The following is a 20,536-nucleotide window of genomic DNA, read 5'->3' on the forward strand; positions in this document are numbered from 1 at the left end:
CTCCTCGAAGGCTGGAGCAATGCCCTGATGGACATGCCTCTGATGTCATCCTGGGCCAGCAGCGGACTTCCCAACCACCGGTCCCCACCTCTCCCCCATCCCTCCCAGGGAAAGAGGCGTCTTTCTTGCATGCAGGGCTAACCCATCTTCTCAGACACTCTGTTCCTTCAGGTACCCCCTCTCTCCTCACCTTGGGTCTCTTCAACTTCTTCCTCCCTCAAGCTCTTTATGCCCAGCTCTGCATGTAAATACACTCCCACCTCTCCCATTAAAAACAACCAAACCCTCAACCAGCCAGCAAACTCAGCATCACCATCACACCAAGGACCACAACCTTACATTACGGGGCTCCTGCTGGGATGCAGTGGGAAGTACCAACATCCCCAGTGGGACACTCTTTGCCAAACTGGAACCTAATCATGCCGAACCAATCAGTCAGCTTCAGAATGTGGCACATTTTTATAAGACAACAGGCCTTCAAAATCATCGGTCATGAAGGACTCCTCCCCCCCCCCAAAAAAAAAGCGAGGGGACTTTTCTAAATTAAAGGAGACTGAAAGAGACATGGCAACCAAATGCAATAAGTGAAACTTGATTGAACTCTAGATTTGAAAAAAAAAAAAAAAGTGATCAAATTGGGGAAAGAATAATATTGTTTTATTTGATGGAATTTTAATTATTTAATCAATGATAATGAATTTCTTGGCATGATGATGGCATTGTGGTCTTGTGGAGAATGCCCTTAGAAGACACATCTTTAAGTATGGAAGGGGAAGTGTCATGTTGTCTGAAACTCTCTTTCAAGTGCTTTAATGAAACAAAGAAGTTTATTTGTATATATTTGTATATATATTTGTTTGTATCTATAATAGAGAGAATGCTAAAACCAGCAAGGGAAAATGAAGCAGAGGTGAAAGATATATGAGTGTTCATTACACTTTCTGGCAACGTTTTGGTGGCTTTGAAATGTTTCAAAATAAAAAGGTGGCAAAAACAAACACACCATCCTCTCTGCTGCCCATATATCCCTTCAGCTGTCATTTCACCTTCTATTCACAGCAAAGAGGCCTCGGAGGAGTCTGTGCTCACTCTCTCCACGTGCTGCTTAAATGTTTAATGACTGGCCCTCAAACAAACCCCAAAGCTCCTGATCTGTAGTGTCTGCAAGTTCCTGTGGTGTAAATATCCACCATGGTCTATTTCAAGCTACTTGCGTGGCATCATTAAACACAGAACTGGTATGCAATGCAGCAGCACACATAATAGAGTATTTCCAGCATGCAAATACCATATATGTAAATAACCTCAGCAGCACAGCTAGTAACATGTAGCAAAATAATTAGGAAGTGTTGTGTTTTGAGTATTTATTACTTTCGTTTATTATTAATATAATGCATTTGACCGGAAGTTTATACAATCAATTTTTCAACAATGGCTGTGTTTAACAACTGGCTCCAAAATTCCTGGAAATTGACAGCTGGCTCTCACCAGCCAGTACACACTGACTCCAGCACACCTCTGTCAAAAAATCTCCACCCAGTGAAATCCGGCTTCCACAGCCTCGATTCAACCCAAACCCTCTTGCTCATCACACCAGGCACCTCCATATTGCAAAACGCAAAGGACATGAGTAAAGTTCTGGACTCGCCTGAGTTCTCCGAAGGATTCAGGAGGGCTTACTCCACCTGCCTTCTCCAAGGCCCTCTGGGTCCTCTCTCTACCTGTTGACCAGTCCTGCCCAGCCTCCTTTAAGGGCTCTTCTTCCTCCGTTTTAGCTTTGGGTCTTTGATATGCCCATTTGACACACTCTCCCTGGGGGCCCTTGTCCCAGTCCATGGTTTCAACTACAACTAAGAAGGCCAGACCTTCTTTTCAAACCTGTGTATCACAACCGCTGAACTAGTTTGCTCCTCTTGGAGTTAAGACATTTCAAACAAAGCCAGAGTGGAAGCCCTCATCCCTTACTCCCACCTCGAGGTGCAGCTTCTGAGGGATAGAGAATGCAGGTCCGTCCAACCCTGAAGCCAGGGAGTGTATGTTGCCCCCCTTTCAAGTCCCACAGCCCTTATCACAGTTTAATAATGCAAATGGCTTCAATAGAGCAAACGCAACATACATTAACTCCCGCAAGAGACCAGACCCCTCCTCTCCCCAGCCTCAGATGGCACGGACATGTCAAGGTGCCGCCACTTGGTGGCAGCATTCTCTAAATAGGAAAATAGTATCTAGGCACTGAAATGACAGAGGCCTGAGCTTCTTCAGCGCAAGGTGTGTCAATTCACACTGCATCGATGGAGAAGTGGCCTACACCCAGCCTGGCCTCAGCTTCCCTTTCCTGTTCTGGGCCAAAACCAACAGGCGCCTTCCCAAAGTGCTGTGTAAAAGCGGGCTCGTCGCTCTTGCTCTTGGAGCAACTCACTCGTCCGTCCGTCGGTCACTGTCAGTCATTCACTGGCAGTGAGAGCCAGAGTCAGTCATTATCGGGTTGGTCAGCCGTTCAGTCAATCAGTCAGGAATCCAACTGAATCGGCCCTTGCGGACAGCCTACCTTCCCGCCAGCGGAACCCTGCGCGATGTGTAGGGAAATTACCGCCCCAAGCAGAATCCACGCCCTCAGGCTCCGCCCCTTCGTAGTCTTATCCAACCATAGGTCTCTGCCTCAGAGGAGTGCCCGCCCCCTGTGTCACATCCAGTCACACCCCGCCCTTCCGAAATCCTGCCCTATCAGAGGCCTAGCTCTCAAGGTGTTCCCGCCCCCTATCGAGCCCCGCCCCATCGCTGACCTCTCCCAAGGCCCCGCCCCCTTTGGAGCCCTGCCAATCAGGGGCCTTTCCCTTTCGAAACCCCGCCCCCCCAGGGCCCGCTTTTCCCAGGGCCTCCCCGCTCCAGGCCGACGCGGTGGATGACGCCATCGGGGCGCGCCGCGAGAAGGTCAGACGGGCTAATCCAACATGGCGGCGGCGGCGGTGTGGGGAGGCTGGTGCCGCTGCCCGCGGGTGAGCGGACGTGCGGGGCCGCACGGGGTGGGCCTAGAGGGCTCCGGGCTCGCGACCTCCAGGGCCTTCTTCTCTTTAGGTCCTTGGCCCTCGCGGCCCTTCCCTGTGCTCGGCGAGAGGCGTGGGGTTGGCTCGTTGTGTCAGCCGAGGCCGGGGCGGGGGGCCCGGAGCGAGGCCTGAGGGCGGGGGCCGGGTGGGGGGCGGCAGTGCGCGGAGGCGGGCGGGGAGCGGATCGCCCCTCCCCTCCTGCTCAGAGCCCACGTGCACCGGGGAGTGCATGGTGGCCTCGGCGCCCAGCGCAGACAGAGTAGCGAGGAGAAGGCAAAAAATCCGTGACAGTCACGGTTCACGTTTATATGCCACGTCCTCTACCGGGAGCATTTCCTGCATCGCCTCTCCTAACCCTCCGTGTGAGAGCGCGGGAGGTGGTTCTCGCCCTGACTGAGAGCCTGGGCTCATAGAGGCGGTGGGAGTCAGGGCGTGTAAAGCACACTGAGAAAACAGTACTTCATATTGCTGCCGCTTGTCGCAATCGCACAGGTTAGGAAACTGAAGACTCAGAAAAGTTAAGCAACCTGCCCACAGTTTCAGAGCTAGTGGGGGCTTTGGACCAGGTCCACCTGACTCCGGAGCCAGACTCTGGAGGAAGGAAAATATCTCATGGGAATCTGAGTGGCCCAAGAAAGAAGATGTATTTGACTCCCCACTGACTTTTTCTTGGCCTCTTTAGAGCCAGGTTTTAGAGGTTGAATTGACACGTGTTTGGATTTCAGCACAGGAATGAGGGGGGAACCGACTTCAGGTTTGGCCCTGCTGTGGGATTTCTCGACCAAGCGAGACAGCCATCTGCCTCTAGTTAAGACGCTGAAGCCAGTGGCTTCAGTGTAGGCAGATCGAGAAGTACAAGTTATTTAAACCCCCAAGAGTTACTCTTGAGTAACTATAAGTTTGGGATGTTGCTTAGGGTTACTGGAGACAGGAGGTGTGGATCAGGGAGAGGCAAGGCCCAGGGAATGTGGAAATGGAAGAGAGGTTCTATCAGGTCACTCACATCTGTGCACCTGGCTCCGCGCTGGGTACTAGGGTGCAGTGTTGAATAGGACCCGCACAGGCCCTTCCCTCATGGAGCTTCATTTGGTGGGAGAAGAAATGCCTTTCACGTAAGGTTAGCTGGCTCTTGGCCCAAGTGACTCCCGTAAGTTGTCCTGCATGCAGCCCAGCTCTGGGCCAGGACATTGTAGGTTTATTCCAGAGTTGCTCCTGGAGAAATAACTTATCAGAATTTACCTTTGAAAGCCCAGGTCTCTTGTCTTCCAAGGCCAGCAGAAGTGGGGTGGGCTAGTGAGAGAAGACTGCTTGTCACCAGCATTGAAGCTCAGCATGCCCATTTTCAGACTAAGGGATTAAATTGGACTGGCACGTTCAACCTTCCTCCCTCATAGATTGGCGTTTCCCGGGACCCATCAGGTTTCTCCCAGGTTCAGAAGCGGGAGGGGAGAGATGGGCCCTGGAGGTGCAGATCCAGTGTTTTCTCTTTCCACCCGATCCCACTGGCTTCTCAGAAAATGGGAACTTTGCAGGGCACCCAGCATGTGGCAGGCATGCGATAAAAATTGGCAGATAAGTCTCAGACGACCCCTGCTTTTTTAGTGTGGCCTACCTCATTCCTTGTCACCGTCTTTTCTGAATGAATCTTTCTCTTTTCTCCGCCACTTAGAGATGCCTCGGCAGTGGAGTCCAGTTTCTGTCGAGCCACAACCTAGTGCCGCTGCCCCAGGGAACCTATCAGATACGGCGGCCAGGCGGAGAGCTGCCCCTGGTGAGTGACTCAGGACCCGAGCAAGCAGACAGGAGGAGGAGGTCGGAAAAATCAGACCTAGTTGACGGGAGAGAGGGCTGCAGGATGTTGCCCATAATGCCAGTGGCGGCTGATTGGCAGACAGTCAATATCCAAGGCCCTTGGAGTTACAGAGCCCAGTGTGCCTGGTCCTCTCTGTATCCCAGGAAGTGCCCGATGTCGTTAGGAATCAGGCTCCTGCCTACAAAGTAGCACGTTTTCTCAGCTCTAATGGCTAGAAGAGTCATCCCCTGTACTGGGCTGAAATCCACCCCGTGTGGCCTTGAGCAGAGTTACCCATCATCTCCTGGGGCTCGGTTTCCCCAGGCCACATCCCCCCATCCTTTATGCTGCTCCTCACAGGTAGCATTTTCTAGAGCTTTTGTGTCCCCAGTCACTCCTCTTCATGTTTCTCTTGGTGCCTCACCACCATGAAGAGGGAGACTGAGAACCTGACACTCTTCCCCGAACCTGTGTGCTCGGGCAGCCCATGCCCTCCCTTCCTTCTGAGTTTCCCTCAGCTGCCTCCTTGTAGGTTCCCTATGCCCCCGCCTCACTCAGATTTTGTCTCCCTGATCCTATCCTGGGCCTGTTGTGGGCGTGGGACAGGCCCTGGGGCCCTGCCCTGTAGTTGTCCAGCCCGCCCTACACTCACAGTGTGCAGGCCCGCAGTGAGTGGCAGGGCTGCTGCAAGGTGGCGCCGTCCCTGATAGTCCTGGAACTTCCCCTGGAGAAAGGCTGGCCAGGGCACATCTAGATGAGACGGCAGCCTGGCCGTGCCAGGCCTGGCTGCCCGCCTGTGGAGCAGCACCCAGGTTTGGTACAGCTTTCCCTGTGGCTTGATGGGGGCCAGGGAGGCAGTCGCTCCTGAAACTGTAGAGGGAGCCCCCAGCCCCTGCAGCATAGCCAGCACACCCGGGGAGGGGTCGGGAGCAGCTGAGCACACACGGCCACTTCCTTGTGACGTAATCTCTCATCGTCATCCTCTAAGCTCTGTCTTTCTGAGCCTGCTCTTAGTGACACGGGTGGGGATGCAGGTGTCGAACCGCAGCTCTGTCGACCCCAGAGCCCGTCTTGGGCAGTGTACAATGTGGTTCTTGTGCCCGGAGCGGCGTCTCAAGCTCTCTTCTGGCCTCCCTAGGGTCTGGCCCCCAGGTGTGTTGGGTTTTCCTGTGAGGGGACACCCCGAGCTTGGGCTCTCGGTGACTGTGACCCTGTGGGCTGAGACAGGGAGGTTTGTGCCAGTCCCCAGGCCCTTGGGTGACATATGAGTCCCAACTGGGGACTTGGGAGTGGCCCCAAAGGAAGAAGTTATCCCAGCCCCGGAAGCCCAGGGTATAGGGCGCTGTGCCAGCTCCTTTGTAATGGGGAGCCACAGAGTCCTTTCACTTCCAGTCCAGGGGCAGGAGCCCCTTTGGGTGTTGACCTTTGCCTTGGGTTTAACGCGAGCGTATTTGAATCCCCATGAGGGTTCCAAGCTGCACCCGTTTCTCGTCCAGTGTTTCCTCTGTTGGACAAAGAGCATGGCATCTTGTTTTGTTTTTAATAGACTTTCTTTTTTGGAGCAGTTTTAGATTTATGGAAGAACTGAGTGGAAAGTACAGAGAGTTCCCATCAGCCTTCCCTCCCCCTCTCCTCCCACCTGGCACACAGTTTTCCGGGTCATCAGCATCCTGCAGGAGGGTGGTACATTTGTTACAACTGATGGGCCATTACGGATACATTATTATTAACTGAAGTCCTAGTTGACATGAGAGTTCACTCTGTGTTGTACCTTCTGTGAGTTTGGCGAATATGATACATGTATCCACCACCGTCACGGTATCAAGCAGAATAGTTACACTGCTCTAGAAATCCTCCCTGCTCTGCCTGTTTATCCCACACCCCAGCCCCTGGCAACCAGTGATCCTTTTACTGTCTCCGTAGTTCTGCCTTTTCCAGAATGGCACAGAGTTGGAATCATCCGTTATGTAGCCTTTTCAGATAGCTTCTTTCGCTTAGTCATATACATTTAAGGTTCCTCCATGTCTTTTCACGGCTTGAGAGCTCATTTCTCTTTAGCACTGACTAATATTCCCTTGTCTGCATGCCCCACAGTTTATCGCCTGTTGCTTTTTAAATTTGTCTTTTATTACTCTTATAAAAAGAGGTAGCTATTCATTGTTAAACCTAGGTCAACAGAAAGGAGAAAATAAAGAATCCCTCATTTCTTTTATTTTCTTTCTAGTCCAGATCCTATTCTTCTGGAAGCAGAAAAGGCTTTCTCTCCGGCTTGCTAGATAATATCAAACAAGAATTAGCCAAAAACAAAGAAATGAAAGAAAGTATAAAAAAATTCCGAGACGAGGCGAGGAAGTTGGAGGAGTCAGACGCGCTCCAGGAGGCCAGAAGGAAATACGTGAGTCCCTCTTCTGCGTGTCTCCCTCGGTGGCACACGTTTTCCCAGAGCCCCCCGGACAGTGAGGGGCTCAGTGCCGGGGCGCTGTGGGAGGAGCGGCTTGTGTGGGGATGAGGGCACCCCACTGATGATAGGGAGCGAGGGGACAGGAGTGGGCCATCCAGCCTTCTGGTTCTGTGGAGAGACAGTGCGCCGTTCTCCGCAGACCGTTCTCCCGGCCTCTGCTGGGAGCTTGCGAGAAAGGCAAGGTCTCAGAGCCCTCTTGACTGCCGGAGCAGAATCTGTGTTTCCGCAGGTCCCGCCGTGACCCCTTGATTTCAGATGCGCTGCTCCTGAGAGACTTGCAGTCTTGGCCTTCAGAGTGAAATGGGTAGAAAGTGGGTTACTATGCTGGCGTAATTATTAATTACTGCTGCTGTCTGTTACTGAGCAGCTGCCAAGTGCCCACCACCGCGAATGGGCTCGCGTCCTCTATTCATATGCCACGTCAGGGCTCTGCGAGGCGGGTACAGCATCCGCATCTGATGGGCGGCTGAGCCCCGGGGGTGTGGGCACCTGCCCCCAGGTCCCTCAGGTTTTTGTTCTCTTGGCCCCCCTCCCAGGCCGTGGACAAGGCCTGTTGCCTCTGAGTGTCCCCAAGTCACTCACTTGGATGTAACTACCCATCTGGGTCCTGCCTCTGGGGGACTCGACCCGACAGAAGATCGCTCTTCCTTTTCATTAAGGGAGGGGAGTGGGTGGAGGGGTCGTGTGGGGCAGAGCAGGCCGAGGTTGGGTGGGGTGGCCGGGATGTGGGAACCGCTGCAGTGGCTGGGTCGGGGGCAGAGCGAGGCAGGATGATGCTGAGAGCAGAGCCCCCCGAGATACATCGCTGACGAGCTGATGGGCAAGATCAGAGAGAAACGCTGGGCAGGGGGATCCTGCGCTCAGGCGGTTCAAGTCCATCAGCTGAGCCCCAGGCTGTGGGGCAGCGAGGGGCCCTGGGTGGGGAAGGGGGGTTGAGAAAGTGCTTCCTTGGACCAACAAAAAGAAACAACGTCCTTTACCCTAGAAAACCATCGAATCCGAAACGGTGCGGACGAGCGAAGTGATCAAGAAGAAACTGGGGGAGCTCACAGGCACCGTGAAGGAGGTAACAGTCTCTGGGCTCGCCGGCCCCGAGCCACCGCCTCCCGGGAGGGGAGTGGGGCTGGAGGCAGCGAGCTGCAAGAGCAGGCGCCAGGCAGGGCGTGACTTGGCAGCCGTGGATGGACAGGTGTGGGTGGCAGGTGAGGGAAGAGCCATCCGGGTCGGGAGGCTTCTGGAGTTTAGATCCACACCGCCCCTCGGGAAGGAGGGCAGGCAGACTAGCCACTCGCCCGGCGGTTCACCACTAAGTTAGAACCAGCCGTGCGACTAGCCAGGACAGGAGGATGAGTGGGGATTTTCTTCTTCCTGCCTAGACATAGAGGGGAGGGGACACTTGTGCCAGACGAGGGTGGGGATAGGAGTGACTCCTTGAGGCCATGGGCGGCTTTCTTTGGTGGTTTCTGTTTTGGTTTTTCTGTTCTGTGGGCGGGGCTCTGCATGGTTCTGGGCCCAGGGGAGGCCAGCCCACCCTCACCCTCCCGCTCACCTCCCGGCTGCTGCTCCTGCGGAATCCTTGGAGGGCTCGGGGCTCCTGCCCGTTCTGGGGAGCCCGAGGGCCCGGCACCCCAGAAGTTGTATGCAGTGTTCTCCAGCGCGTGCACCCGAGTGTCAGGGCCCCACGAGCCAGATGAGTTCGGAGCGCCTGTTCCCCCCCCTTGGAGGCCTGCTCTGGCCTTAGCTCTGGGGAGCTCCTGCCGGCCTGAGGGGGCCGTGCTGACACCGCCCGCCCCCATCCCCACCCTGTCTCAGTAGAGTCTTGACGAAGTCAGTAGGAGTGACTTTGGCCGGAAAATCAAAGAGGGCGTGGAAGAGGCAGCCAAGACAGCCAAGCAGTCAGCCGAGTCAGTGTCCAAGGGCGGGGAGAAGCTGGGCCGGACCGCCGCCTTCAAAGCCCTATCCCAGGTGAGTGGGCTGGGGCTCGGGGCCTCACTAGGGGAGCGCAGTGGGCCTGGTGGGAGGGCCCTGCTCCCCTCTTGGCTGAGGGCCTCAGGCAAGTCACAGTCTCTAGGGAGCTGCAGGTTGACACCCCAGGAGCCTCTCGCCTGCTCTGAGCTGCTAACCCCGTTAGCTTGTGTCCGTGACCCGGAGACCTCTTGGGCTTGGGGTGACTTGAGGTCCTGAATTCATTCCACAAATGCCTGTTGTATCTTACTGTGTGCTGGGCCCTCTGCTGGCCGCAGGGCAACAGGAGAGAAATTCCAAGTCCCTGTTCTCCAGGGGTGCAGGGGAAGGAGACAGGCAGTTCCTGACCAGTGAGCCACAGAGGAACACACGGGGGGCAGGGAGCCTTCTCAGAGGGGCCCTTCTCCCCTGAGGGAGGGAAGAGTTGGGGGGCGCTGCAGGTGGAGGGAGCAAGCCCTGCAGAGGGGAGCCAGCTCGGGGTACCCCATGAACCGTGGGGAGGCCAGGGGGCGGCTGAGGGAAAATGGGGCCTGTCGAGAATGGTCCTGCGGGCCATGCCGGGGGTTAGGGGTTAGGTTTCATGTGGAAAGTGACAAGGAGTCGAGGAAGGTTACTGAGTGTGGAAGAGGCACAGCCACCCAGCCAGGACTCCGGCAGTGTGACAGAGGAGGCTGGAGGCTGCCTTGGGTGGCCTGGGCACAGCTGCCTGTTGGTGGGGACAGGAGGAGGGAAACGGGTTCCAGAGATTTGGGGAGGTGGAATCCACAGACTGTGGGTCAGCTCGGGTCAGGGGAGAGGGGCAGAGGCAGATCCCAGGATGCCCCTTGGGTTTCCAGGGAGAGTGAGGAGTCAGTCTCGGAATCTGAGGGTCAGCTGGGGGCAGCCAGGGGTGTGTTGGCTGCTCCTGGAGGGGAGGGGCAGGAGTCAGCAGAGCTGGGGTCTCTCCGGGCCTCTGTGTCTGCCTCCCCAAGGCTCAGATGTGTCGCTGCCCTGCACCAGGCTGGGTGGGCGCTCTGAGCCGAATGACCCCGAGACCCGGGGAAGGTGAGGCCCCAGGGCGCCATCAGGCCCAAGGCTGGGGTTCAGAGCAGGCGCTCTCCCGAATTTGGGCGCGACCACAGGCCGACGGCGGTGGTCTGGGGTATGGGGAAGGATCCCTGCACCCGCGCCACGCCGGCTGTGCTCTCCTCCAGGGGGTGGAGTCAGTGAAAAAGGAGATCGACGAGAGCGTCCTGGGGCAGACCGGGCCCTACCGGAGGCCCGAGCGGCTCAGGAAAAGGAAAGAGTTTGCAGGAGAGAAATTCAAAGAAGAGAAAGTGTTTGAGCCCAATGAGTAGGTACCGGACGGGCCCGGGTCTGCCCCCTCACTGCCTCCCTTTTCCGCCCCCCGCACTGTGGTCCATTTTGAGGGTCCACCAAAGGCTCCTACCCGAGTCACTTGCTCAAGTTTCTTCTCTGCCCGAGGTTCCCCGGCTCCCTCGAGAGGATTTGGGGGCTTGGTGGTGGGGGAAGAGAGATGAGGCCGGTGTGGTTGCAGCCCCTGGACTGGGTGGGGCTGGGGCCCGGCGGCTCTGGGCTGCTGCTCACTGGCTGCCCTGTCTTCCCCAGGGAGGCCCTGGGGGTCGTGCTGCACAAGGACTCCAAGTGGTACCAGCAGTGGAAAGACTTCAGGGACAACAACGTGGTGTTCAACCGTGAGTGTTTACCCCTTCGAGACTTGGCTGACGGCAGGGCGGTGACAGTGACACTTACTAAGCACTCCCCGTGCACTGGGCACAAGCCAGACCCCAATTTCACGGAGGAGAAGACCGAGGGTCAGAGAGGACCAGTCGCTTCCTCAGGGTCACCCAGTGGGAAGCCCCCGAACCTCTCAGCGTGGTGGGTGGGGGCACTGCTGTAGGGGCTGTGTCACCATCTTTGCTGTTCCTGGAGCCAGGGCCAGTGGTGGCAGCAGGGTGGCCGGGCCCAGCCGCCTCCCTGCCGGTTCTGCTGTGGATTCCACCACGAGACGCTGCCCATACAGGAGGCCAGGAACGCTGGTGCTCACGGAGCCGCCGCCAGCTCGTGGCCCTGGAGTCCTCTGCCCTCGTCTGGGGCATGGGGCTTCCCAGGTGGTGACAAGGAGCGTAGCCATGCCACACGCCCTGTCCCTTGTCCTGTGAGGACCGCCACATCCTTTGTGATGACAGCACCAGGCAGCGGGGGCGGCCCTCCAGTTCACACAGCCCTGCCCAGGGTTGAGGGCTCTGCAGGGGGGTCCTCACTCATGGCCAAGGAAGAAGCTCAGAGAGTCCCCCAGTGTACCCGAGCTGCGTGGAGAATAGCTCTCCCGGGGGCCACGAGGAGCCCCGGAAGTCGTGGAGTGGGGGTGTCTTTCCGGAAGGCACCCTGACCCCTGCCCCATCCCCCGCAGGGTTCTTCGAGATGAAAATGAGGTACGACGAAAGTGACAACGCGCTCATCCGGGCGTCCCGGGCGCTGACAGATAAGGTCACGGACCTGCTGGGTGAGCAGGGTGCCCCAGAACCGTCCCGTCCCCCGGGGCCAGCTGCAGGGAGGGTCCTGGGCCCTCAACCCACTCCTGGCTCGGCCGCCCCCAGGGGGCCTGTTCTCGAAGACAGAGATGTCGGAGGTGCTCACGGAGATCCTGCGGGTGGACCCCGCCTTCGACAAGGACCGGTTCCTGCAGCAGTGTGAGAAGGACATCATCCCCAACGTCCTGGAGGTGGGTGCCCAGCCTGCAGGCCCCCCCACCTCTGGTGCCCGGGCTCCGGCCTGCCATCCCGGGGGTGCACGTCACAAACACTGTGGCCCGAGCGAGGCTTCCCTGGGGGCGTTGGGCCGTGGAGGGGGCTTTCTGAGCAGAGATGTCGCTCCTGTCTTCAGACGCCTGACCCCCCATGAGAAGGCATGGTCCTCCATGGCGCCTGCTGGCCCTGGTGCCCGTGGCTCTGACATGTCCCGCCTCGCCCACACAGTGTCCTGCCCGGGGACTGAGCTTCTCTTCCTGAGGTTGGGCAGCAACGCCTGCCTCCCCTCTCACGCCTGCTGAAACAGCCTGGCGCCTCCCGGCTCGTTTCCCTCCCACTCCGCTGAAGCTGTTCCCTCTAGCCTGCCCTGAGCGGCCGCCAGGGGCCCCGGGTCTGTCTCCAGGTGCCAGGGGCCTTGCAGGAGTGGGAGAAACCAGCTGTCACCCTGGGGCAGGCGTGAGGAGGGCCTGGAGAAGCTGGTGGCTCAGGCCAGACCTGCCGGGCAGGGAAGCAGGAGAGGGGGCTTTCCTCCGAGGTTCGTCTGTATGGGAATCCCAAATCCCATCTTCTGGTCCTCTCACCTCTCCTTTTGGCTCATAACTGAGGCGGGGGGCCTGCCCAAGGTCGCCCTCCGCGAGCCCCCTGGCTGCCTTTTCCCTGCCACGTCTCTGCTCCTCTGCAGCCCCCAAGATGTGGCCAGAGCCTGGGCATCCTCAGCCCAGCCCAGCCTGGCCTCTGGAGGGCCCTGAGTGGGACCACAGAAAGGCCCTCCAACCCCGTGTGGATGCCTGGCCTCTCCTCCTGTGCTGCCTCCTCGTGGTCCCCTCTCCCTCCTCTGATTTCCCAGGCCCCTCGGCCGCTTGGGGCAGGGCTGGGAGGAGGTGGAAATGGAGCCACTCCCAAAAGCAGCGACGGAGCACTGGCACTTTCTCCTGGGCTGAGGCTGTCTCAGCCCCCAGCCTGCCTGCAGTTTCCCAGGGCCCCCGGCCCCTCCCTTCTCTGGGCCCCTCCTTCGCCCTCACTGGATCCGGCCCTGTCTCCAGGTTCCTGTGCAAGCATCCCCCACTGCACCTTGGGGACCCCCCAGGGCTCCCTCTCTGCCCCCACTGGTAGGACAGTGTGGGCCTGGCTGTCCAGAGCTTTGTCCCCAGGGCAGGCAGAGTGCAGCTCCTTACCTCCATGGCTCAGTTTCCCCGCCAGGGCGAGAGGCCCCCCGCCCCCCCCACTGCCACCCTCCCCTTTCTTCCACCAGGCCTTCAGGGACCCCCTTGGGCTGCCCGTGGTCACACACACAGGGGCTCTGCTCCCCGAGGCTGGGGAGGGGGCACCCACTGCTTCAGCCTGACCTAGGTTCCCCTCCTTCCCCAACCAGAACCGCAGAGAGGCCGGGGGTCTGCAGGGGAAGGGTGCCCACTGGAGAACGCTCGAAAGGTTTCCGCCGGAAGAGCCCACTCATTCTAACACTTATTTTTTTTTTTTCTGTCTTCAGGCCATGATTTCTGGAGAGCTCGACATTCTCAAAGACTGGTGCTATGAGGCTGTGAGTACTTTTCTTTTTTTTTGCATTTAGGCCTAAAAGGAAATCTCAGTTTGGAGAAAATCTGCTTGGGCAGCTGGATCTGGGAAGGGCACCCAGGGCGTGGTGTCCTGGTCGGAGGGGGTCCTTGTGTCTGATGCTCGGCTGGCCCAGAGCCATCTCTGCCTTCCTCCACCCCTCAGCACGGGGTGCACGTCCCTGCCCGTGGGCTGTGCACCTGCGGGACTCGCTGGGGGCCAGGTAGCTGGTCCTTTCCGCACTGAACTCCTAGTCAGAGATGACCCTTCCAGCTTCCCCCTTCCTCCCTCACTGGGCCTAAAGGATAGCCTGGGGCCTTCCTGTCTGTTGTCATCTAGAAACCTTCCCCCGTCTTAAAATAAATCTGGTTAAGAAGGCTCATGAGGAAAAAAAAAAACAAAGGATCATAGGAGAGGCAACCTGAGGAAGATGAAGTTTTTAGTGTGGCCTGTCTACCTGCTCCGTTTCAGGCGGCCCTGCGTGACATAAAGGAAGGCCCCGTGGTCAGGACCGCCTGGGGTACAGGCTGGGGACCCCGGGGTCAGGGAGCGAGGGGAAAGGGACAACGAATAACGGATGCATCAGACGCTCGCTCAGCATACGTGGGTCCTACGTGTGGTGATTGTGGGTGCTGGACAGAGCGGCCCCCTGGGCCTGTGTCACCTCCCTTCCCTGGGACAGGGCTGCATCATTGTGCCGTTTCGCGGTGGTCCTGAGGGTCCAGTGGGAACACAGAAGCGGCGCTCCAGGATGCACAAGGTGCATGGCTTCATTGCAGTCTCAGTGCAGGATCCCACAACACGAACCTAAACAGATATTGATAGATGCCCCTGCCCGAGAGGAGCCACGTGTTCTCACCAGGCCTGCTGCTCCCTGGAGTCGGGCTCAGGGTCCCCGGGGCCACAGTCGGCGCCGGGCTGCATGGGGGCTGGTCAGGCGTCCCCCGGAGCACACAATGTCTGCCCCAGTCCTGGCAGCCTCCCCGTCCCTCGGGGCTCCGTGCTCTTCGGCCACCTCACCTCACCCTGCTCACTCCCCGACCTGCGTCTTCGTGGGTTGTTTTTTTTTCTCCCAGCTTCTTTGTATGAAGCAACCCAAGAGTCTTTTGGCTGATTCTCTTCTGTTTCCAGCTCACAAACAACTTGGAAAAAGCAGAGGAGAAGATGTCAGGTTTTCTTTTTAACTACTCCCCTGCACGGTGACTAATCCAGCAGGCATTTATGAGTGTGGGGTTTTTTTTTTTTTTTACTTGGGGAGCATTAGGATGTGGCTGATTATCTCTGCCAGAGAGCTGCTGGTGCCCCTTGAAATGCAGCTGAAGTTGCAGCCGCTCGCACAGAGGTGTTTTTTAAATGTCATCTTTAAGAAACCGCACGAGAAATAAGATTGGCACCATTTTTATTTTTCTGGGCAGATCGGTTGTTGCCATAAAAAGTAGGTGCCGTCGGAATGCCTCCCGTCCTGGTTGTCTGTCGAGCTGCGAGGCTGCACATGTCCCGGGGGCTGTGTCCTGGGCCTGGGAGCAGTTACAGGGCTCAGGAGTGTCATAGGAGGCCCCGTGGCCCCCGTCGGAAGAACAGGCTGCCTGTGGCTGACAGCCGCCCATGAGGGGCCGGGCGGTGGGAAGGAGGCTGACCCTGGCAGTTGGTTCCAGAGCAACCCGTGGGTTAGGACAAATCCTAGAAAAAGTGGCGTGATTCCAGGCCAGGATTCAGAGTGAGGTGAACGTAGGAATGTTTCAGATCAGCCAGGAGGCCTCAACTTACCCCTGGGGTGCATTTCAGGTAGTGTTCCAGCTCTGGGAATCTTGATACAGTGCTCTTTGTAATGAGGGAAGCGTGTGGCTCAGGCCAGCAGAGGGGTGGCACCAGCCTCCCTCCTTGGACCTGTGCTCCTGGTGTCTGCCGCTCCTGGCGTGGCACACCCAGATGCCGGGAGCCATTTCTGGAAGGTGCAGAGCCGAAAGGGAGCCTGCCTGCGGGGAGGGTTTCCCAGGATGCCGCCCTGGCCCTGGGGTGTGCGGGTGTCGGCCCTCCCCTGTGATGTGGCACCTTGCGCTCAGGTGGCCGTCCACACGGGCTGGTCGGCTTCTCGTTGCAGACCTACAGCCAGCTGGCCCACCCCATCCAGCAGGCCAAGGCGCTGGGCCTCCAATTCCACTCGCGCATCCTGGACATCGACAACGTCGACGTGAGTGCCTCCTCGGGGGCCAGGGGGCCCTGGGGCCGGGCAGGCTGCTACTCAGAAGGGCACTGAGCAGGGGGGAGTGAACTCCCCGTCTCTGGAAGAGTCCCAGCACGGCAGGCGCTTGGATTAAAGGACCTCGAGGTTTCCTTTTCAGTGAAAGGTGTCTGTGGTCGGAACATTAGACAAGCAGTGGGCACAGGGGTGCTGCAGCTGGTCCCCCGGAGGCAGTGCTGTCCCTGCCCCGTCCCTGGGAAGGCGGGGCTCTGTCAGGCTGCTCTGCCCCGAACGGCCCGTCGGGGAGCCTGCGCAGACTCTTGGCAGTTCAGACCTGGGCTTGCGGTGGGAGGAGCTCAGCTCCTCAGGCTCCCTCTGGGGCCTGGCCTGACTGCTGGGCCCGCCTCCTGGCAGCGCCCCCGGAAGGGGGGTTCTGCAGGGAAGAAGGGCTGGGGGCCGTCCTCTGAGGCCCACCCGCCCTGTCGGCTCCCCCCGCAGCTGGCCATGGGCAAGATGATGGAGCAGGGCCCCGTGCTGATCGTCACCTTCCAGGCGCAGCTGGTCATGGTGATCAAGAACCCCAAAGGCGAGGTGGTCGAGGGCGACCCGGTGAGTGAGGGCGGGGCGGGACGGGATGGGCAGCTGCACAGGACTAGCTGCAGTCTCCGGCCACTGTGCACTCATGGCCAGGAGGTTCTGGGGACGGCAGGGCAGCACCTTGAGCAGTCCCAGGGCCTGAGACGGGCCTACTGGAGGTCAGAGGGCAACTGGCCTGTCCGCTTTTACCAAGTCCTGAGTTGTAGCCTCTGCTCTGGGCCCTAGACCGGTGTTCCTAGTGTCCCCCTGTGTCCTGACCTGGGAACCTACTCCAGCCCCGCCCCGCTGGACGGCCCCTGGTCCCCTGGTGGGTGCCGAGAGCTCTGCCCCGGCCCTCACCCTTGGCTCCTGCAGGACAAGGTGCTGCGCATGCTGTACGTGTGGGCACTCTGCCGCGACCAGGACGAGCTCAACCCCTACGCGGCCTGGCGGCTCCTGGACGTCTCTGCCTCCAGCACAGAGCAGATCCTCTGACGCTCCAGGCCTCCAGGGCTGGATCAGCCCGAGGGCATGCCCAGGGGACCGCTGTCCACCTGCAGCGCCTGGACCTCTGGGGACGCGACTGCCGGCTCGGCCCCACTCACTGCCAGGGTGCCTGCGACCCTGGCTGGATAGGGAGAGTGGGGGCTGCTGAGGGCTGCTCCCCACTGCGCCAGCCCCTGCACGGCTCTGCCCACGGGGGCTGCTGGCGAGGGTCACGGAGGTGCACAGGCCAGGCAGTGCCAAGAGGCCCAGCCCAGGGCTCCCTCGGGGCAGGGTGGGCCTGCCTCAGAGGGGCCAGCCAGCCTGTCAGCCAGACGGTTTTAGCTCCGTTTTTTTGAACAGTGCCCTTATGATTGTCCTGTACATTCGCGGAGATTTGGAAGTGAGAATAAACGCCAATGCGTAGGAGAGCAGCTTGGGTGGTTGAGGTGTCTGTCACTGGGGTTGGGGGAGCCGGCCAGGTGGTCATGGGGAGGCGGTCAAGGTCATGGAAGGATCTGTAGCCCCAGAGGCAGCACCTTCCCTGCTCAGGACCCTGCCCCCCTGGGGGGGCTCAGTGGTAAGAAAAGCTGGGAGGAATTACTCTGTGACCTGGCTGGGGTCTCTGAGTGTCGCGGTCCCCAGGGCTGGGGAGCTTGAGCGCCCAAGTGATGCTGGGGGCATTGGGGTTCCCCAAACGGGGAGTCTGGGTGAGGGGCCCATCGAGTAGGAGAATGGGGGTGCGGGCGCTGCAGTCGGGCTGGGCGGGTAGAGTCCTGGGCGCTCGGGCTCCCGGGGGGGCGGGGCGGGGCGGGGCGGGGCGGGGGCTGCGGTCCGGTGGAGCCAGGGGCGGGGTCGCGGGCCGCGCGCGGCTCCCTGCGCAGCCTCCGCCCCCCGCGCCGGCCCCGCCCCCGTCGCCATGGGAACAGCCGCGGCGGCCCGGCTCGCGCGCGGCTCGCCGGCGTCGGTCTCCGCCGCTCCAGGGGCGGGTGGTGGGCTGAGCCCAGGCCGCTGCCGCTGCCGCCGCCGCCGGGGAGAAGCCGAGAGCGGAGCCGGCGCGGGCCCCAGAGGAGAGCGCGGCTGCCGGGCGCTCGGTCCCGGTCGCGGTGGAGGCCAGGGTGAGGGGCGGGGGCGGGGGCGGGGGGTGGGGGTGCCCGGGACGCCGAGAACAAAGGGAGCGGGAGGGGGAGCCGGGCCTCGCCCCCGCCGCGCCGCGGGCTGCGCGTTCGCACCTGTTGTGCTCGGGCCGGCCCAGTCGGGGCTCCCTCCCCCGCTCTCGGCGCCACACCTGCGCGCACGGCCGGAGTTGGGTCCCGGCGTGGCGGCGGCGGCGTGCCCGCGGGCCCGGCATGGGCGTAGCCCGGGGACGGAGGCGCGGGCGGCGGCCGGGGGGCGGCGGCGGGAGGGGCGACGCGGGGCCGCGGGAGGGCGCAGCCTCATCCCCGCGCCCCGGGCGGGCCCCCCCTCCGCAGGGCCCGCGGCGATGTGAGCCATGAGCGCGACGTGGACGCTGTCCCCCGAGCCGCTGCCGCCGTCGACGGGGCCCCCGGTGGGCGCGGGCCTGGACGCGGAGCAGCGCACGGTGTTCGCCTTCGTGCTGTGCCTGCTCGTGGTGTTGGTGCTGCTGATGGTGCGCTGCGTGCGCATCCTGCTCGACCCCTACAGCCGCATGCCCGCCTCGTCCTGGACCGACCACAAGGAGGCGCTCGAGCGCGGGCAGTTCGACTACGCGCTGGTCTGAGCCGGGGCGCCCCCGGCGGGCCCTCCGCGGGGTCTCCGGGGGCCACCCGACCCGGGCTCTCGGGATCCGGCCTCGGAGCCCAGCCCGAGGGGGCGGGGGCGTTAGGAGAAGGCCAGCCCCTCCCCGCTCAGACCCTCCCGTCTTCCCTCCTGGCCAGGCCGCAGCCCCACTTGGTGCCTTTATCCCGCCCTGTCCTCGCTCCTTAACTCACCGGCCAGGCTGGGAAGAGGACCCGCCCCGCCCTCCCCCAGCGTGTAGGTGGCTCTGCTATTGTCCTGCCGCCGAGCATGAGTGTCATGTCTGTTCCTGGATGCGGGAACCCCCGTGTTCCCTCTCCCTTCCCTGTCCACTCCCTCCTCCGCCCCCCGTAAGTGTGGAGCTCCTCCTTGGGCTGCGGCCTTGCGGGGCAGGCTCTCCTGGGCCCACGGGGTGGGCGCTGCATACCAATATGCCCTGCGCAGCCTGCCCCGGAGACCAAGCCTGAAGAGCGACCATGGCTGCTGTGTCCAGGATGCGTGGCGCCTTCCGTGCGGGGAGAGCGCCGGCAGGCTCACTCCCGCCCCCAGCCCAGGCCCCAGTTAAGGTCAGCGCCCCCTCTCTCGGTCACCACCTCCCCCCCTCACTGACCCTCCTGCCACTTCGCCCTGATCCCTCCTGCCATGCCCCCCACGGGCCTCCCCCTGCCTTCTCACTCCCTGCCTCTGAGTGATGGTGATAATAAAAGCTATTGTTGAGCGCTTACTACCTGCCAAGCAGCGTGCTGAGTTAGCGCCTCCTGCGCACGGCCTGTGCCGTCTTCAGGACCCAGACGGTGAGCCCTGTTAGCATCCCCATTCTACAGGCGGGGGACTGAGGTCCAGGCAGCTTGAGTGACTGGCCCATAATACGTGGCTGGATTCTAGCTGGGCTGGGATTTGAACCCGGGTCTGACTTCACGCCCTTAACGGCTGCCCAGTTTTGCGAAAACACCCAGACCCACGCTCTGGGGCGTTGAGTAACCATCTCAATCCCCCCAGCTCCAGACACAGCCAAGACCCCCGTCTTCTTTCTCTTGACTTGGGGAGACTCTGGGAGCCATGGAATGAACTTAGCCAGGTGGGGAGCTGGGCTGGGGCGCCCTCAGCCAGCCCTGGAGGTTGTCTCCGAGAACCGGCACGGCCTCCTGGCGCTGTGTCCGCACCTGCAGCCCCAAACCTCTCCGAGCCTGGCCCCTGCTGCCCACCATGGGCGCTTGTACTTCTGGAGCTGTGGGGCTGGTGTGTGGCGCCGTGAGCATGCAGTGAGCTGGCTCCACTCCACAGCCCGCCTGCCCGGGGATGAGTTGTGCGCCCCCGGGGAGCCGTGTACAATGTGTGTGGGGAGAAGCGAGCACTTCTATAAAAGGAAGGCTGTGTCAACGCACAGCTCTGCCGGCAGAAAATTTACCAGCTCTCGGAGGACTGGTTAGGCTTGAAGGAAGGTGGTGTCGGGGGAGGTCAGCTGGGTCCCCGCCCTCCCCAAATCCACACGCTCAGGGACGTTGATGGAGGGGGACCCCGCGCACGGAGACCCAGCAGCACCACCCCCCCCCCGGGAATTTGGGGACCTTGGCAGCAGCAAAGACTCCTGCCTCCCTCCCTGCTCATAAGGCCCCTCCAGCTCCCCCTCCTTCTCTCCCTTCTCCACTTGCTTCCCCCAAGGCCGCCTCAGGGACTTGCTCCCCGCCCCCCATCCTCCTGCCACATGGAGAGCCCACTCCTAACCCCTGCGGGCCCCCTCCCCCCACTTGGGGCCTGGTTCCTCCCACTTGGCCACCCTCACTCTGCTGGCCGTCTCCCCTCCATCTGCATGATGTGAGGTCACCCTGCTCCGAAAACCTGACACCTGTTGGGCAGTGTCACCAAGGGTCCCCTCACAGCCAAACCGAGGTCACTCCAGGCAGCATCGGGGACCAGACCTGGAGACAGCTGCCGTTGCTGATGACAGCGCCTCCCTGGCATGCCCCCTCC

The 20,536-nt window shown here is 60.4% G+C and overlaps 2 protein-coding genes across 2 annotated transcripts; both read left to right on the forward strand.

Moving 5' to 3' along the window:
* Window positions 1-2,922: 2,922 nt before the first annotated feature.
* Window positions 2,923-17,241, forward strand: TIMM44 (translocase of inner mitochondrial membrane 44). The gene is made up of 13 exons (XM_058538017.1): window positions 2,923-2,996; window positions 4,714-4,815; window positions 7,061-7,231; window positions 8,283-8,363; window positions 9,113-9,262; window positions 10,456-10,595; window positions 10,871-10,956; window positions 11,676-11,768; window positions 11,863-11,987; window positions 13,502-13,552; window positions 15,668-15,757; window positions 16,247-16,357; window positions 16,700-17,241. The coding sequence occupies exons 1-13, from the start codon at window positions 2,952-2,954 to the stop codon at window positions 16,817-16,819; spliced, it is 1,365 nt and encodes a 454-aa protein (XP_058394000.1). The 5' UTR covers window positions 2,923-2,951; the 3' UTR covers window positions 16,820-17,241.
* A 524-nt stretch (window positions 17,242-17,765) lies between these two features.
* On the forward strand, window positions 17,766-19,317 carry CTXN1 (cortexin 1). The gene is made up of 2 exons (XM_058537888.1): window positions 17,766-17,925; window positions 18,280-19,317. The coding sequence occupies exon 2, from the start codon at window positions 18,300-18,302 to the stop codon at window positions 18,546-18,548; it is 249 nt and encodes an 82-aa protein (XP_058393871.1). The 5' UTR covers window positions 17,766-17,925; window positions 18,280-18,299; the 3' UTR covers window positions 18,549-19,317.
* Window positions 19,318-20,536: the final 1,219 nt, after the last annotated feature.

Source organism: Diceros bicornis, unplaced genomic scaffold (assembly GCF_020826845.1).
Source record: "Diceros bicornis minor isolate mBicDic1 unplaced genomic scaffold, mDicBic1.mat.cur scaffold_73_ctg1, whole genome shotgun sequence".
Taxonomy (NCBI): domain Eukaryota; kingdom Metazoa; phylum Chordata; class Mammalia; order Perissodactyla; family Rhinocerotidae; genus Diceros; species Diceros bicornis.

Coding starts and splice junctions, on each gene's coding strand:
- TIMM44 (XM_058538017.1), top strand. CDS start 2,952: ATGGCGGCGGCGGCGGTGTGGGGAGGCTGGTGCCGCTGCCCGCGG. Junction 10,596..10,870: donor AAAGTGTTTGAGCCCAATGA/GTAGGTACCGGA, acceptor TGTCTTCCCCAG/GGAGGCCCTGGGGGTCGTGC. Junction 11,988..13,501: donor TCATCCCCAACGTCCTGGAG/GTGGGTGCCCAG, acceptor TTCTGTCTTCAG/GCCATGATTTCTGGAGAGCT.
- CTXN1 (XM_058537888.1), top strand. CDS start 18,300: ATGAGCGCGACGTGGACGCTGTCCCCCGAGCCGCTGCCGCCGTCGACG.